General features: G+C 42.4%; 1 protein-coding gene across 1 annotated transcript in view; it reads left to right on the plus strand.

Moving 5' to 3' along the window:
- Positions 1 to 1,530: 1,530 nt before the first annotated feature.
- Positions 1,531 to 17,215, plus strand: part of nrm (neuromusculin) — a 692,888-nt gene continuing 677,203 nt past the window's right edge. The window contains exon 1 of the mRNA XM_071593903.1: positions 1,531 to 1,585. Within this exon, the coding sequence (XP_071450004.1) occupies positions 1,531 to 1,585 (55 nt within the window). The remainder of the gene's footprint in view (positions 1,586 to 17,215) is intronic.

Raw genomic sequence — 17,215 nt, forward strand, 5'->3', positions numbered from 1 at the left:
AGGACAGGGAAATTGGAGAATGTTAAGCGAGAGATGGAAAGGGGAAATATCGATATTTTAGGTCTATGCGAGGTGAGATGGAAGGATAGCGGGGATTACTGGAGTGATAAGCATAGAATAATATACAGCGGCGGGGACGAAAGCCAACGAGGGGTTGCCATTGCATTAAATGAAGAGGTAGGGAGAAGCGTAGTCAACATAGAGCAGGTAACGGATAGAATACTACTAGTGGAGATAAAAGCAGAACCGACGAACTTGGTCATTATTCAGGTATACATGCCACCGAGCAACCACAAGGAAGAAGAAGTCGATAGGATATACGATCAGTTAGAGGACATGATCGCGTGTGTTCCTGCGGGGAAACATTTGATAGTGATGGGGGATTTGAATGCGACGGTAGGCGAAGGAAGAGATGGTGATGAGGTGGGGGACTACGGTTTAGGCACGAGGAATGACCGCGGGGAGAAAGCAGTTGAGTTCTGCAGGAGACAGGGGTTAGTCATCACCAACACTTGGTTTAGACACAACAAAAGACGCAGGTATACATGGAAAATGCCAGGTGACTCAGAAAGGTAACAGCTAGATTAAATCCTGGTTAGACACAGGTTTAGGAACAGTGTGATAAATTCGCACAGCTTCCCGGGAGCGGATGCGGACTCTGACCACAATTTAGTTGTTATGAAATGTAGCGTCCGTTTCAAAAAGATAAGGCAGGGGCGGCGGTTTAGAAAATGGAATGTAGAAGCATCCAATGGATTGAAAAGAAAGGAGTACCAACAGGCTGTAGAGAAAATAATTAGTGCGGGAAAGAAGCTGAGTATAATCGAGGAAATAAGGGAATATATCAAGAAAGGGATATCGAAAGCCGCAAATTACTCTATAGGAACTGTTAATGGGAAACGTTTAATGAAGCCATGGATCAGGGATTAGATGATTTGAGATATGGTTGAGAGGAAAGAAATGAAAGAATCTAATAACAAAGTTAGGCAGGAGGAAGTACAATGAGCCGTATAATAAAGTTAGGCCACGAACAAATAGAATAAAGGAAACACGGTGAAAGATGTAGGGCCAGAATATGGAAGTTTTGCAGAGGAAGGGTGAAATTGGTGGCTACAGAATAAGGTGTAAGCACAACTTGGAACAGAAGGGAACACCTGATTCATAGTCGGTGATAGTTCTGGCAAAAGAATATTACCGCCTCTCCTACCTTATCGTTTTGGCTCGAATGCTACGTTTCATGAGTGCTAAATTGTGATCAGAGTCCGCATTCGCTCCCGGAAACCTTTGCCAATTGATCACACTTCTGAAATCTGTGCTTTACCTTGATATAATTTAAATGATACCTTTATATTTCTGAGTAACTTGGCTAAAATTATGTGTACCTGGCCATTGCATTGTGCATTTCCATCTTTTTAAGCTTATTAACATCCAAAATAATGCCCTTATAAATAAATGTTCTCGATTTCAGGTGTACGAATCTTTTTGGGAATGGAAAGCTAATTTACTGTTTCTCTCTTTTTTATACAGGTAATGGCGATGAATTCCTTCGCTTGTTTGATTGTGCTGCTCGTTGGTGCTTGCCAGAGTGAGTGAATTTATTTTTATAAGTTCATTTTATTTAAAATACTTTATCGGGATCTCTTTTAGCCCAAAATTAATTGATGACTGACTAATCTATGATGTTCGTCTAGATAAGTTTCATACACAGATTATTGTTGGGATAATAAAGGTGAAATTGTATCTGTGTATTTATACCAGTAAAATATGCTATAATATATGCTGTTTATCCGCAATCGCTGGTCAGTTAATAGCCTTTTACCGGGTTGGTGAAATGTAAATTTCAGTTTTGCTCTGCACACGTTTCATCAAATGAGCATTGTCGTTTTTTGAATACTGCGCTTTCAAATGAGCCTTAGTTGATACTAGATATTTTCTGTTCAAGAGGGTGGTGTGAAATTTAATATTCTACAACATTTGTATTTCCGGTTTGAATAATACTGAAAATCAGTGACCTCATATTCGGTTCTTCGAATGGATTTACATAAATTTACGGTGGTGCTGTCCTAAAATTTGATTATAATCCATTTCTAAATGTGGATGACTCCACCGACCTCAATTCGTACTTTGTGGAGAAAAAGCTTTGGCATTAAGTTAATATATTTAAAACTAAGTCAGTAATGACGTCAATGTATCGATTAGCATTAAGCAATGAGATGATCGTTCCCTCATCGCCACCCAATCGTTTTCTTTGAGACATTAATTGGAAGGCTTTCCCCTGTTTGATTGCTCATACACTCCACACCGAGTTACTCCATCTGACCATTCATTATATCCCTCTTATTTCAATGTGCACCCATTTCTTGCATATGCCCTCAGTGTAGCTGGACACAATTTTTCTCGGAAAAGCTTCTTGAAAACTCATTTGAAGTCTAATTCCAATCGCGGAAATGGTTTTCAATTAAATTTCGCCAATTAAGCACCCATCCGCGTTCGCTTCGTGGGGGAGCCGTCGACGGGACTGCGGTGAGGAGTCGAACCCCATAGGCGGCGGCCCGCCCGCGGTGGGTGGGCCGCCGATTAGCGCGCTCAGGTTTGCACCCCGCCGTACGCACTTGAGTCGCCGGTGATTGCGTATGGCACTCATGGCTCTCTCTCCCACGAGGGTGGAGCGGAAAGGAGGACCCCCACCCCCTCCCCACGTCCCCCGTGTCCCTCACTGCATTAGCAGATTGCCTCCCCCCTCCAGGCTGCACCCCCAAATCACAAATCAAGCGGTCAGGTAATCTCGGCCCTCTCCCCATCCCACCGTGCGACCAACCAACCCTCCATGCCCTTTGCACCCCTCGGATAACCCTTTACGGCCCTTGATAACTCCGGAGGCGTCTTCACTTCATCAGCCCCCCCCCGACCCCACATCCCCTTCGTCCACCTCCGTCCACTTCCTCCGGTTCACTTAGATTCGCCGCGCGGTGACGTGGGGAGGGTGGCTCACGGAGCCGAGCCGTTGGAGGAACAGGAGCCGAGCGAAGCGTTTGTCGGGGGGTGTTCGGCCGAGTTGGCCGTCACGAGCGCCAACTAAGGAGCGCGTGATATTCAATTCGCCGGGCCATAGGTGAAATGTTTACTCCTCACCTATTTCTGCACAGAGCAAATAATACAGCGTATTCAGCCTTAAACAACCTTCGTCTCGCACAACATGATTAGAGAACGAGGGCGTAATATAAGAGAGATAAATGGGAGGCTTGAAAATGCTATTTTCTCACGAACGATAAGGGATCTCAACATTTGGTAACGGAAGTCACTCAGAAAGCAACTTATACTATCTATATATATATATATATATATATATATATATATATATACATATATTATATATGCATATATATATATGTATATATTATATATATATATATATATATATATATATATATATACTCATTTTTCCTCATATCTATTTCTATTCAAATGAGTACTTGTTCGCTGATGTGTGTGTGTGTGTGTATAATATTTGGACGGCTCAATAGAACACAAATAAAATAGTATTACTTGAAAGTACAATCATATGGTAAATTGTTTAAGCTTTCGTCAGCAAATGATTTACCCCTCGTCGCCTTATCATTGATTATTGACTCTTTTCGGTAAAATTATTATTTTTGAAGAAATTTTAAAATGCAGCAGTCCTACCTATGCTCCTTTTTTATTTGAGACATCTTTTGTATTTTAATTTTCCATGACTATTTTTCGATCAGTTCTTATGCTAAACGGGCCATCACCCTATTGTAAACTTTGAGGTAGGGAATGACCCAAGGAAAGGTTGGGAGAGACTCATTAATAGACTCGTCCCTAGTGAACAAATCGCGTAGCTAGTTGTAGTGTTTGGGGTAGGCGATCGATAGCTGAGGTCATTTCCTTCATTAGCGATGAAAGGAAAGAATGGAGGGTGGAGAGGGAAATCCGGCGTCGGGATTAGTCTACTCCCTTAACAAGGAAAGGCGCTAAGGGGGCCCCTCCAGATCCTCTCTCATCCTCGCAGTAGTCATTGAATCTTAGACGCTACTCTGCGTGTATAGTTGTTTGTAAAACTTAATTTAATGGTTTGACCCGTATAAAATTCTCCTGTGAGGCAGTGATACCTCAGTAATTGGCGATGAAGATGGTGAACGCCTGATTTACGAGACTCCAGTGAAAAGTTTAAAAAGTTCGCACAAATTTCGAATCATCGTGCCGGAAGGCCAGAATATATAGCAAATAGCAACATCAACTCTCACAGAAATGCACGTGCCTGGTTGATTGCAGTACATTTCAAATGTATAAGTGGAGTACTTCACTTGGCGATAGTTCCTCCTGGAATAGGAGGGCAACTGTAGAAAGTGATCCATCGGAGAAGGCGTCTGGGAGGAGGAGGAGGGAAGGGAGGAGAATAAGGCGGGAGGTGTTCAAACTGCTCGAATGGGAAGCTTCAAAGTGTCGGTCGCAAGGGATTGCTACGGACTCAAGCCTTAGGATGTCAGCAGATATTGCTGGCGTGGAGCCCTTACAGACATGGAGTATTCAGATGCAAAGTTTCATATTCGACGTAAATTTCCGCGTGGTCAACATAATTTGTCGGCGGAGGAGCAATGATTAAGCGCAGAAACATCGGGTGTATCAGCTGAACGTGATGGAGGAAGCTGGTTGTGTCTGCTTGGTAGAGGAGGCCACTCCCTCTCTATCGACTTCAGCAAAAGGCTGGGGGTGGGTGGTATAAGGAATTTTGATTTGATTTCGATCCCAGCAAGTTTTTAGCAACAGCCGTTTTGATTAATGTAAGAGGAAAGGGTGATATTCAATGTAAAATAGAAGGAATCAACCTAATCAATACTCTGAGCAGAGCTCTAGGTAACTGTTTTGTTTCAAAATTTGAGCTTACACAATGAATGCTGAAATATGCAAAACACTCGATATAACGACATTTTTACCGTGAATTCTTAAGTATATCTAGGCCCTCGCCCTCTTAAGGGCGAGGGAATCCATGAATTTTATTGAATCCTCATGTTGAACATTTCTCTATAAGGAGAAACGTTCAATGAACGTTATTAATGCCAGCGATTAAAATTAATTCCGCCATAAAAAAGTTATTTTTACGTGACTGATTCCCCTAAACTTCCCCTCCTCTTCAACCTCATGGCCGTGAGCCGTTTTACTTACGTGGTAAGCAATATAGGGACCACGTCTAAAAAACTTGAAGAAATATTTTCACACAAATGCATTAGAACTAAAACAAATACATTGTCCTGCGAATGGCTCTGGATTCCTTTTTCACCCTTCCTTCGATTCCGCGACATTCAAGTACACCTACATGGGTGAAAAATTCTCGATTTGAAAAAAACCGCCTTTTCTACTTGACACTGCAGAAACATGGCTCAGGCAGGGAATCGGGGAAATTGTCAAGATTTATTAAACCTCGAGGATCTCGTTGCGAATCTGAGAGAGTTTTGTCAATTCAGGTGGAGGGGTCTCTACATCTACATCTACTTAATACCCCGCAAGCCGCCGTAAGGGCGTGTGGTGGTGGGTGTTAGGACACCAGCCGTCATTTAGAAAAGAAAAAAAAACGCATACTGGAATCACAAATTCATACATCCACAAAAAAAACATGACATACATTCATGCATGAACACTTACACCCCACACACATGCAAACACTCAAACTACATCTTACATACACATGCACCTGAGAGTATACCTAACAGCTTTGCAGTGTTTAACTTTGCTCCGACTTGTAAATTCAATGTTTTTAATATTTCCAAACTGACTTGGGTTTACTATTATGATTTCTGATTGTTCGGGGGAAAGAATGAGTATTTGTAACTATCTGTACTGGAATCTATCTCCCTTAGTTTATCTTTATGGTCTAGTCTACCTTAGTAGTGTGGGGCCATTAGAATTCCTTCAGTGTCATAGTTAAACTCGTTTGTTCTGAACCTTTCTAAAAGTCTAAGCCTCGCTTGTTCTCTCCGCACTTCAAGTGGTTCCCAGCCTGATTCCCCTAAGAGACCTGTCACACTTGTGTTCTTATCATAACAATTTTTAACGAATCTAGCGGATTTTCTCTGGACTTTATCTAATTCTTTTTGCCAAATTTTCTCCCAAGGATTCCATATACTTGCTGCATATTCCAAATGAGGTCTAACTAGAGCAAAATAACACCTCTCTTTGACTTTTTCATTACATTTCCCCACCACCCGTTTTATGAAGACAAGTTTCTTTAGAGCTGATCCGCATATTGTCCTGATATGTGCTCCCCATGAAAGACGTGGTGTAACGATGAAGGACGTGTGACTGGGGGCATTGTCATGGTGGAGCCTAATCGTATTGTGCTATGTTACAAAGTCGGAAAACGCACTTCACGCGGAGGAACGTCCTTCCGCTCAAACTGTGCTCCCCATGAAAGGCGTGGTGTTAGAACAACCCCCAAATATTTAACTTGATCGGCCGCATTCAGTACTGAACCCTCTATTTCGTAGTTTATATCCTGTTCCTCGCTTCCTTGGTTCCAAAATTTCAAAACTGCGCATTTATCTATATTAAGTGTTAATCCCCATTTATTTCACCATTCTGAGATATTGTCTAAGTCTCTAAAGAGTAGCTCTCGATCTAGTTGGCTCCTTAATCAGGAACACTCAAATGCAATGTCTCCGAGGGATCGAAGAACTAAAGTCATTAAAAATGTGGACATGATTTATCTCCCTTCAAAAGGATTCGCCGTTGCTGGAAAAAATAGAATTAATAAGAGTTTAAGGCCTTCCCTCGTAGGTGTAGTTCATCTTTGATATTTCCTTCGACCGATGCAACATGGCGGGCGAATTACTTCTCATCATCTTGAGTAGAAAGCGGAAGGAGGGAGGGGTCGTAGGTGGAAAGGAAATGGGAAAAAGGCTCTCTATTTAAAGGATCTCCCTTAATTAACCCTCTGCCGGAGGACGAACGGGGTGTGTATATATATATATATATATATATATATATATATATATATATATATATATATATATATATATATATATATATATATATATATATATATATATATGTTGGTTGGGACGAATCCCAACCAACAGTTCGATACACTCAAGCATATAGGTTATTACTTTAATTAGATTTCGTTATTATGCTAATGTCATCTCAAAAGAAGCAACGACACATGAGGAGAGATCTTTGACCTTTGATCCAAATCCAAGACGAGTCGACTTCCATCTTTTTCGTTGAAATTTGCACCAATATCCCTGGATTAATTTTTATTTTCGCTTCGAGATAAAAGTAAGAGATATAGTGAAAGTTTTATGCATGCCGCAGCAGACAGCTCCCTTTCGGCCTTCCATTTTATGTCTGTGCCGGTAGCTTCCTCATTACTGGAATGGTTTTTTTTTAAATTTTGCATCAGCCTCAGTCGGTGGACGTTACCTGAGAGTTCGGGATGTAGAGACTGATGAAGCGCCTTAATTAGAATGCTGCTTATCAAAAAGTAATCTCACTTTTTAAATTTATAATCCATGGGATAGTTTGACGTGTGTGTGATACATCTTAAGCAGACGGAAAACAAACTGGCGATTGATTCATCAAACAGGAAATCGATAGCAGTAAAAGATATTGACATTCTTCCATTAATTTATTTAAAATTTTTGGACCTTTTTACGTCGCCACGTATTCATTCATTTTTAACGTTTAACGAAGTCAACTTGCAAAATATAAATATTTGTACATTGAAATGGGCTTTTGTATGTTTTCCGATAATTTATTTTGCCATGCCAATAATATCACCCTGAAAGTCATTAGATATTTATAATTTTCAGTGCTAAACGAGACTAGCATTTTCTTTTTTAAATTGTAATTTAGGTATTGCTAATGAAAAAAACATTGCATATAGTCTTTGTGGATCTCCTTTGAAAATCAGAATATCAGAGTTTCAATGACCATAAGCGTTAGTTAAATTCCTACCGTGATGCAAGCTTAACCAGTTAATCTTGCATTGCATTAGATAATAATTGATGCGTAAACTACTTGAAAATAAATAAGCCCCTATGAGTGCTATTTAAAAATATTTAAAAAGATGCATTCAACAGAAATATATTCAAGTCGGACTTTTCAGAAACGCGACATGTTAGGGTGCGCCATGGAAAAATACAATTACAAAGTAAGCATCGGGGTTCCTGTCTGGATGAAGCCCGTTTTCAAATATACGAAAAATATTTGGAATCCATCTTGAGTGCAAAGGATGTCGGTGCCTAATATCATTAACGTGGACTAACACTATTAGAAAGTCGTAGTTTATGCTCTGATTTAATTTGATAAATAGGAAATGAATTGATGCCTCAAAATTACTTCACGAGAATCGACTTGGCGAATGAAATCGGAGGGGTAAACTCCATAAGCGGTGGTACATAAAATAATTCTTCCATCGTACGATTTGATATCATAACTAAACCAAGCATCAAATGAAGAACGCTTTGTATTTTTCCACAGTTATTTATTTGGTACTTTGGTAGTTTCGACGCTTAAGCGTCCTTATGTCCCTCATGATTCTTTGCTTCATTTCATTGAATCAAAAAAGTCCTTTCACCGAAAGAGACCACCTGGCAATATTTTCCCTGCTTGATGATGACGCCGAAGCGTTGAAACTAGTAGATCCAAAATTAAGACCACTGGTAAAATACACAGTTCTCCTCGTTTCATCATGGGATCGCGATGGTGCGATAGTGGTGGCGGTGGCTAACGTGCAGGCTTCCCAGCGAGAGGGCCCTCGGGGGCGCCAGAATTTTTTCAGTGGTATTCTGATCCCTACTTGAGGTGCTTTGTGGAGAGCACTTGGAGTGAGTGCGACCTCCGTCGGATGGGGTTTTAAACTGCGGACCCCTTGGCGCCTTTCGACATGATTAAGCTGATGCCGAAGCCGGGTCTCCACTATTCCTTTCCCATCCCTAATGGAGCAAATGGGCACATTGGCCTCCCATAAAAACTACTGATACTCTTCATTTCATGAAGATGAACTTCCACTAGGTTGAACAAGGAAACCTGTCTGCCCCCCCCCCCCCGCACTCTGTGGGACGGGAAAAAGGGTGGCGGTGGCGGACTGGGGTGGTGGGGGACACCCGGCTGTAATTATTTAAGCGGCCGGGTGCCGGACTTAAACCGCTCACGCTTCTAAGAGCCGGAAGTCGCGGGAAGTAGGTGGTTCAGCTTAAGCATCAAACTGCCCGGCGGGCGAGGCGAGCAAGGGATATACTATAAATATATAAACCATAAACACAGTAATCAACCCGAAGGTCTGTTTGGCAGGTGGTGCTAGAGTTCACCCAGTACTAAGCCCCTATACGACGTGTGAAATTCACTCATCCAGGGTACGGGGGCCACTCCCTTTCCCTGTGCCAATATGGTTTCCCAGGAAGTTCTGATACCCGAAAAATCGCATAGCTTGGGTAAGGCTGCAGGTGCTCACAGAGGAATCGAACCCGGGCCCTCCGGTCAGTAGTCCAACGCTCTACTTCTGGACCACCGCGACCCACATAGACACACACACGCACACACGCACACGCACATACACACACACACGCACATACACAAACACACGCACATACACACACATATAATTATATATATATATATATATATATATATATATACATATTTATTTATTTATTTATTAGGTAATCTACCGGTTAAGGTAGGTTTTTGGATGGGCATAATTACTAATTAGATAATTTGTATCCCCTAGCAAAACACAAAATCCTACTTTCCAGCAGGTCCCTCTTCAGCTCGGAGTACTTTCTTTCTACCTTCATCCCGTCCAACATTCCTATCCTGTTCCTTCCCTTTCCTCGTTTGCCTAACATTCTCCCCTCAATTACAGTCTTCAACATCCCGCTGCCGGTCAATACTCCTTCAGCCACTTTTCCTGCCTCCATAGGATTGCTCCCAACAAACCCCTCTTTTCGCCCACCATACCAAGTACTTCCTCATTTGTTTTCTTCTCTGTCCATTTCACCTTCTCCATTCTTCTCCACACCCAAATTTCAAAAGTCTCCAGTCTACGGCTATCCTCCTGCTTCAATGACCACGTTTCCGCGCCGTACATAGCTACACTCCATATCAAAGTTTTTACGAATCTTTTCTTAACATCCTTACTCAAAGTCCCTCTCATCACCTCCCTCCTCCTTGTGAAAGCCTCTTTGCCTAGCGCAATTCTTCTCCTTACGTCCCTACTAATTTGACCATGTTGGTCCAAAACACTACCGAGATACGCAAACTTTTCTACCTGCTCTAGTTTTTACCCTCCTATTTTAATGTTTAGCTTAGCCTTTTTCTTTCTAGAAAATCGCATAACCTTTGTTTTATTAATATTGATTCTCATCCCATAACTGTCGCACTGAATTTCCAATTCACTCAGCAATGCTTGCAGCCCCTTGGCTGACTGACAAACTAAAGCTTGGTCATCAGCAAACCTAACTGTTTTTACGAATTCCGCGCCCACTTTCATTCCTACCTCGAGCTCTTCCCATGCGTCTATGATCATTTCCTCTGCATACAGGTTGAACAGCAACGGTGATAATGGACAACCCTGCCTTACACCTCTTCCTAACACTGCCCAACCAGACTCCTCGTTCCCCACTCGCACCTGAGCAGTCTGAGACATGTACAGGTTGCGGATTAGCCTCCTTTCCCTCCAATCTATTCCTATTTTCTGCAATATACTCATTAGTTTCTCCCAATTCACTCTATCAAACGCTTTTTCGAAATTTACGAAACAGGCAAATACCTCCTGGTTGTATTCTATATTCCTCTCGATTAATAATCGTATTACTGCAATGGCATCACGCGCACCTCTCCCCTTCCTAAACCAAAACTGATAATCCCTTAAGTAATCATTTGTCTTGCTTTGCCTTTACCTTTTTCGGAATAAGAACTAACACTGATCTCACAAAGTCTTCCGACCAGATTAATTCTCTACATCTACATCTACTTAATACCCCGCATGCCGGCGCAAGGGCGTGGGATGGGGGGTTTTACGAAACCACCCGTACTTTAGAAAAGAAAACAAATTGCATGGAAGAACCAGAAATTCAGCTGTCTTTCTCTACGTCATATTCTTTTTCCATGCCTAACTTTGTTGGTCAAAGTTGAAACGAGGTGATGGGGCAATGAGGGGATGTAGGGAGAGGGGAATAGACCTAATAAGAAGACAGGTTTTACATCGGGGGTCGTCTGTGTGCGATAGCTGGGCATTGGGCTTCTTGATACAGACATCTCACTTCAAAACAACAAATTCACTACTTCAGTACACATCAAAGCCACTAAGCGTCAGCAGTACCTACACCACACAAGATGTGATCCTCAACACACGAAACGCTCGATTCCTAACTCGCTCTCTATCCGCGGACACCGAATTTGCAACACCACAGCCACTCTCAACAAATACCTCCACAATCTACATCTTGTACTCCTCAAACGCGGTTACCCAGAAAAGTTACTACAAAATAAAATCCACCGCTCCACCCGACCACACACACCACACAATAACAAGCCCACATCTGACGCAGGACTCAACCTTTGCACCCCCGGATCACACAGACTGAAAACCTTCCTTAAAGAACTGTTTCCAATTTTACATGACAATAACGCGACCTCATCCTTACTACCCCAATGCCCATCTATCGCACACAAACGACCCGCCAATCTCAAAAACCTTCTGAGATCCACCCACCCGTTGGCACCCCTCCGTGAAAAATTTCCTAATATTTACCCTGCTTGCAACCGCCCTCGATGTAAAACCTATCTTATTATTAGGTCTACTTCCCTCTCCCTACATCCCCTCATTGTCACCTCACCTCGTTTCCGCGCTAATTGCCTCTCAAAAAACATTATTTATCTTTTGTCATGCAAACATTGCACTTCCTTTTACAGAGGCGAATGCATTGCCCCCTTATCCATTCGAATGAATAATCACCGGTACTCCAGAAATTCTGCCTCACTCTCTTCTCTTCCTATCCCTTCACACGCCAATTCCCACAACCTTTCATTCGACCAGTGTTTTGCTCTTAGCATCCTAGAATCCCTGCCTGATTCAGCCACCAATATAGAGGTGAGAACTCGTGAATCCGCCTACATATTAACTTTCCGTTCTTTCAAAATTCCCACCATAAACCGCCATCTTTAATTTCCCTCCCAGCATTTCCTATACACCTCCCCTCCCCGCCCATACCCCCTTCCCCTCTCCACAGCAACAGCATATTTTCAGTCTCACTTGAAGAAGGCCTCTGAGAGGGCCGAAAGCTAGATCTATTTACCGTGTCAGTGTCCTTTTAAATGTTGCTATTCTATTTGTGTTCTATTGTGCCGCTCGTGTGAGCTTTTCCATTCAATCGTTATATATATATATATATATATATATATATATATATATATATAAATATATAAAAACACAGATGTAGATTTTTAGAATATAGAGACACAAAGAAAGGACACTCACAATTTGTTATTTGACCTTTCGACAGCACGGCTGTCGTCTTCAGAATGGCGTTCTCGGGGAAGAGCGGAGAGGATGTGCGGGGGAGAGGTGGGGGAAGGAGAGGTAAAGGGACCAATAGGAAATGAGCAAGGGGGTGGGGGGGATATGTAGGCAGCCATATGATGCATTCAGTGGGCTTGGTTCAGCCCGGTCGGTTTGAATGATTGGGCCACCCAGATATGCGCCATCTCGCGGGTTCTCACCTCTATTATGCTCGCAGATATGGGAAGGATTTCAATCACCGAAACAGAGAAGCAGTCGTCAAAAGATTGATTGTGGGAAGCGGTGTGAGTATGTATAACACTTAGCACTAGTGGACACAGACAAAAACACACAGAAACATACAAAAAAGAGATTCACTATTTTTCGAATTTCCGGTGGTATTGACTACCTTTATCAAGGAAGGGAGGGACAGAACTGAAGGGAATACGAGGGCTGGAGCGATGGATGGAAGAAAAAGGTGGGGAGAGAATTCCGAAGGGACGGGTTTGGAGGGGCAGCGTTAGAAGGGTGGGGAAAATGTAGAAGGTGATGGGGGTGTAAGGGGGATGAAAACCTGCTCCAATTTTATTGGATGTTATATAAAGATAAACCATTTTCATCATCAATTGCCTTCATTAATGTATCATATACTTCCTTCGGTTAGGGGTTCAGTAGGGTTTCATTCGCTTGAAGTGATTATGTTCGGAAGGCTATTTGCATTTCATGTTTGTTGGGAAAGGTAAGATATTTTGCATTGCGGCATAATAACATGAAACAAACAAAATGACCGATAACCTAAATGTTTACTTGTTGTCTGTAATTTGTTTACAGACACTATAGTGACGGGTCAACTCGAGCTGGGATTAGCTCGAATTTACTCGAGTTGAATTATCAACAATTCTCACATGTTTTTAATATTGTTACAATGCTCAGTCATTAAATTGCTAAAACCAAAAAAGTCATTGATACGATATTTTAATATATTACTACTACGATATTTTAATAGTTATTCTGCAATTCTGGACTGAGACGAATCCAAAAAACGAAATATCATTGAAATTGGTATAGCTATTCTAAATTCACTAATAAACTGCCGCTCATGAGGTAACACATATCTTCAATCAAGAGCAAAGCCTGGTTATGCATCTCCTCATTTTCCTCCATACCGAGATTTCTTGAACTTACACGAATCCGATGTAAAATATCTTCTGACAGGTCACGTGGATTGGATGGGTAACATTTCGAAAGGATGATAACAAATAATGTGCGTATCTGATTTGGAGATGCAGCAATAGTTGCTTCAGCCATTGCCGGGTCCCAAATGACAGGAAGCGCGTCGCCTTTCTTCCGACGTTGAAATTTCTTCAATGTAGCGATGCGATACGATATTTTAAGATACAGTATCACGATAATATATTACGATACGATATTTTATCATACAGTATTATGATACCATACTTTTACAATATTTTAATGAGGAACCGCGTCGCCCTGATTCCGATGCTGAAATTTCTTCAATGAAACAATACGATATGATATTTTACAATAAGTTACTTTCAATGTGTTCATATATCCTGGTATCATAAGCGGAGTCCCTGTAACCCTGTGAAGGATTCCACTTTGGGTTTGTTTGGGTGCTTGTGTCTGTAGTTGGTCACTGGCGAGGAATCAATATTCCCGCAAACTGCTACAGAATGTTATTCTAGTCGAGAGGTTGCGGTCAGACACTGTCATGGAATTTCTTTCCCCACAAACCATCGCAACAAATTTAGTCCTCTTTCCGAGAAGAATGATGCAAAAGAAGAGCATCAATAGAACGCACATCCGGATCACCAGGAACCGAGTCAATTCCGACGGTGAAATTCCCTCTATGAAGCGTTACGATACGACATTTTACGATACGATATTACGATACGATAATTTACCAATATTTAAATGGTCATTTTGTCATTCTGGGTTGAGATGAATCCGAAAATCCAAATATCATTAAAATCGATGATACGATGTTACGATATTTTAATGGTTATTCTGCTATTCTGCGCTGAGATGAATTCAAGAAACCAAATATTGTTTAAGTCGACGATACGATACGATACTTTACAATTCGATACTTTTACGATATTGTAATGGTTATCCTACTATTCTGGAATGAGTCGTATCGAAAACACCTAGCATGGAGAAAATTGGTTCGGCCGTTCTTGAGTTATAAATGGTGTAACTAACACGATTAACGGCTTTCTTATTTATATATATATATATATATATATATATATATGCACACACACATACATTCTTATGTACAGGGTGAGGCAGAATGGGCTCACTATTTGACTAGTTAATTGTAGAAACACCAACGAAGATAATTAAAAAAGGTTTTTATTTCTGAATTCTAAAAACTACATCCAAGGCCATTTTTTTCATTTGATTTTTTGAAAATTATTTCATCCAGGTGCCGACCTTGTTGAGCGATGCACATGTTGAGTCGTTTAAAAAAGTTTTCCAAAACTCCAGTTGATTGGAATCGCTGTCGATTCCGGCAGATATTCAATCGCTCGTGGGTGTCCGGGACGAGAATAAGACGCGGCGAGGCAGCTAGCTCTCCCGCACCGCGGGGGTAGTGACGCGTTCGTGAGGAGGGAAGGGGAGTGGGGCCTCCCGCCCGATGGACCGAGGTTATTCGGGGCTTGGCCGGCGGTTCGGAAGGCTCAGTGGGCAATTGGCCGGTGCTCGTGCGTCGCTCGAGATGATTTCGACTCCGGGGGAGAGGAAGGGGTGAATGCGGGCGCGATGCCGAGAGATGTTCGTCGTTGTCGCGTGTAAGAGGGCGGGGGGGCGGGTAATTGGGAGGGGGACTCTTAATTCCACGTCGCCAGAGTTCGAAAGAGGGGCAACGCGAGGGAGTGATGGAGGGGGATGATTAGCAGGGGTGTGAAAATGGGGCTTGAACCCCCTGCCGGTCGTCCCTAAATTGAAGAACTTCCGATGGCTGGAATCAAATCTTTCCATTCAATTCCCCATTCTACCACTTCGCGTCCAGATCGGCGTCTTTATTAACCTAACAATTAAAGATAGGTTTTGGACTGTCCTTAACAGATATTGTATATTTCGTTTCGCCTGGACCTTCTCTTATGTTCCCTTCCTTACTTATTCATGCTTCCTACCTGCCTCCCTGAAATCCAAAGAAAAGCTTTTTCACCTTATTTCTCTTTCCTCCATGCCTTCTATTCCCATTATTCTATGACGCCTTTCAACTTTCTGATTTTCCAGCATTTCCTCCCTCCTGATTTTCTGATTTCCACTCGTCATTCCCCTTCACCTCTAATATTATTACTTTTGGTAATCTGCCAGTTGATGAAGGTGTTGGATTGCCACAAACTACCAAATAGTTTCCTGGTCTCTTCTGAGAAACACAACCTTACATTATATTCTTCAACAAGCTCATCTTCATCTCCGTGTACTTCCTTTCTCCCGAGATCGGGATGGTGCGGTGGCTAAACCCCTGGCTTCCCACCGAGAGAGATCGGGTTCGAATCCTGGAGACGACTGTTATTTTTCAGTGGTATCCCGATTCCCACTTGAGGTGGAATGTTGGCATCACTTTGAGTGAGTACGAAGTGCCTCGAATGGGACGATTAACTGTTTTACCCCTTTGCGCCTTTCGCTAAGAGTAGGTTTATGCCGACGCTGGGTTTCTCTCTCCACCCTTCCCCCCTTTCCATCCATCCCTAATGGCGCACATGACCTCGGCTGTCGGTCGCCTGCCTTAATAACTACTACCACTACTACGTCCTTCCCTCCTCCCTTCATCCCACCCAACATTCCTATCCCCTATCCCTATTCCTGCCCTTTCCTCGTTTGCCCAACATTCTCCCCTCTATTACAGTCTCCAACATCTCACTGCCGATCAATACGCCTTTCATCCATTTTTCTACCTCTTTATGATTTCTCCCAACAATCCACTCACCTCCCGTTTCAACATACCCAGCACATCCTCATTTCTTTTCGTTTGCGTCCATTTCACCTTCTCCATTCTTCTCCACATCCACATTTCAAAAGCCTCCAATCTACGTCTATTATCCTGCTTCAGTGGAAACGTTTCCGCACCGTACATAACTACGCTCCATATCAAAGTTTTTGCGCGCCTTTTCTTAACATCCTTACCCAACATCCCTGACATTACTCCCCTCCTCCTTGTGAAAGCATCTTTGCCTAGCGCAATTCCTTTCCTTACGTCCCTTCTACGTACTTTGACCATTTTGGTCCAAATACTTCCCTGATACGCAAACTGCTCTTGTTTTGGCAATCCTATTTTAATATTTAGCTTAGCCTTTGTCTTTCTGGAAATTCGTATAACCTATGTTTTATTTATATTAATTCTCATCCCATATCTATCGCACGGAATTACCGATTCACTCAGCAATGCTTGCAACCACTTGGCTGACTGACAAACTAAAGCTTGGTCATCAGCAAATCTAACTGATTTTACGAATACCCCTCCGACTCTCACTCATACACGTACCTCCAGTTCTTCCCATGCCTCTTTAATATCTTCCTTCACCGCACCGGTGATAATGGGCAACCCTGCCTTGCTCCTCGGCTGTCGGGCTCCAACAGTTATCTGGTGCTATCGGAGGATAACCCCGTGGTATCCGCAGCTCCCATCTCCGCCTCTGTGATAGAGTCACCCAGGAGGAA

Source organism: Hetaerina americana, unplaced genomic scaffold (assembly GCF_022747635.1).
Source record: "Hetaerina americana unplaced genomic scaffold, ioHetAmer1.1.p SCAF_6, whole genome shotgun sequence".
Classification (NCBI taxonomy): domain Eukaryota; kingdom Metazoa; phylum Arthropoda; class Insecta; order Odonata; family Calopterygidae; genus Hetaerina; species Hetaerina americana.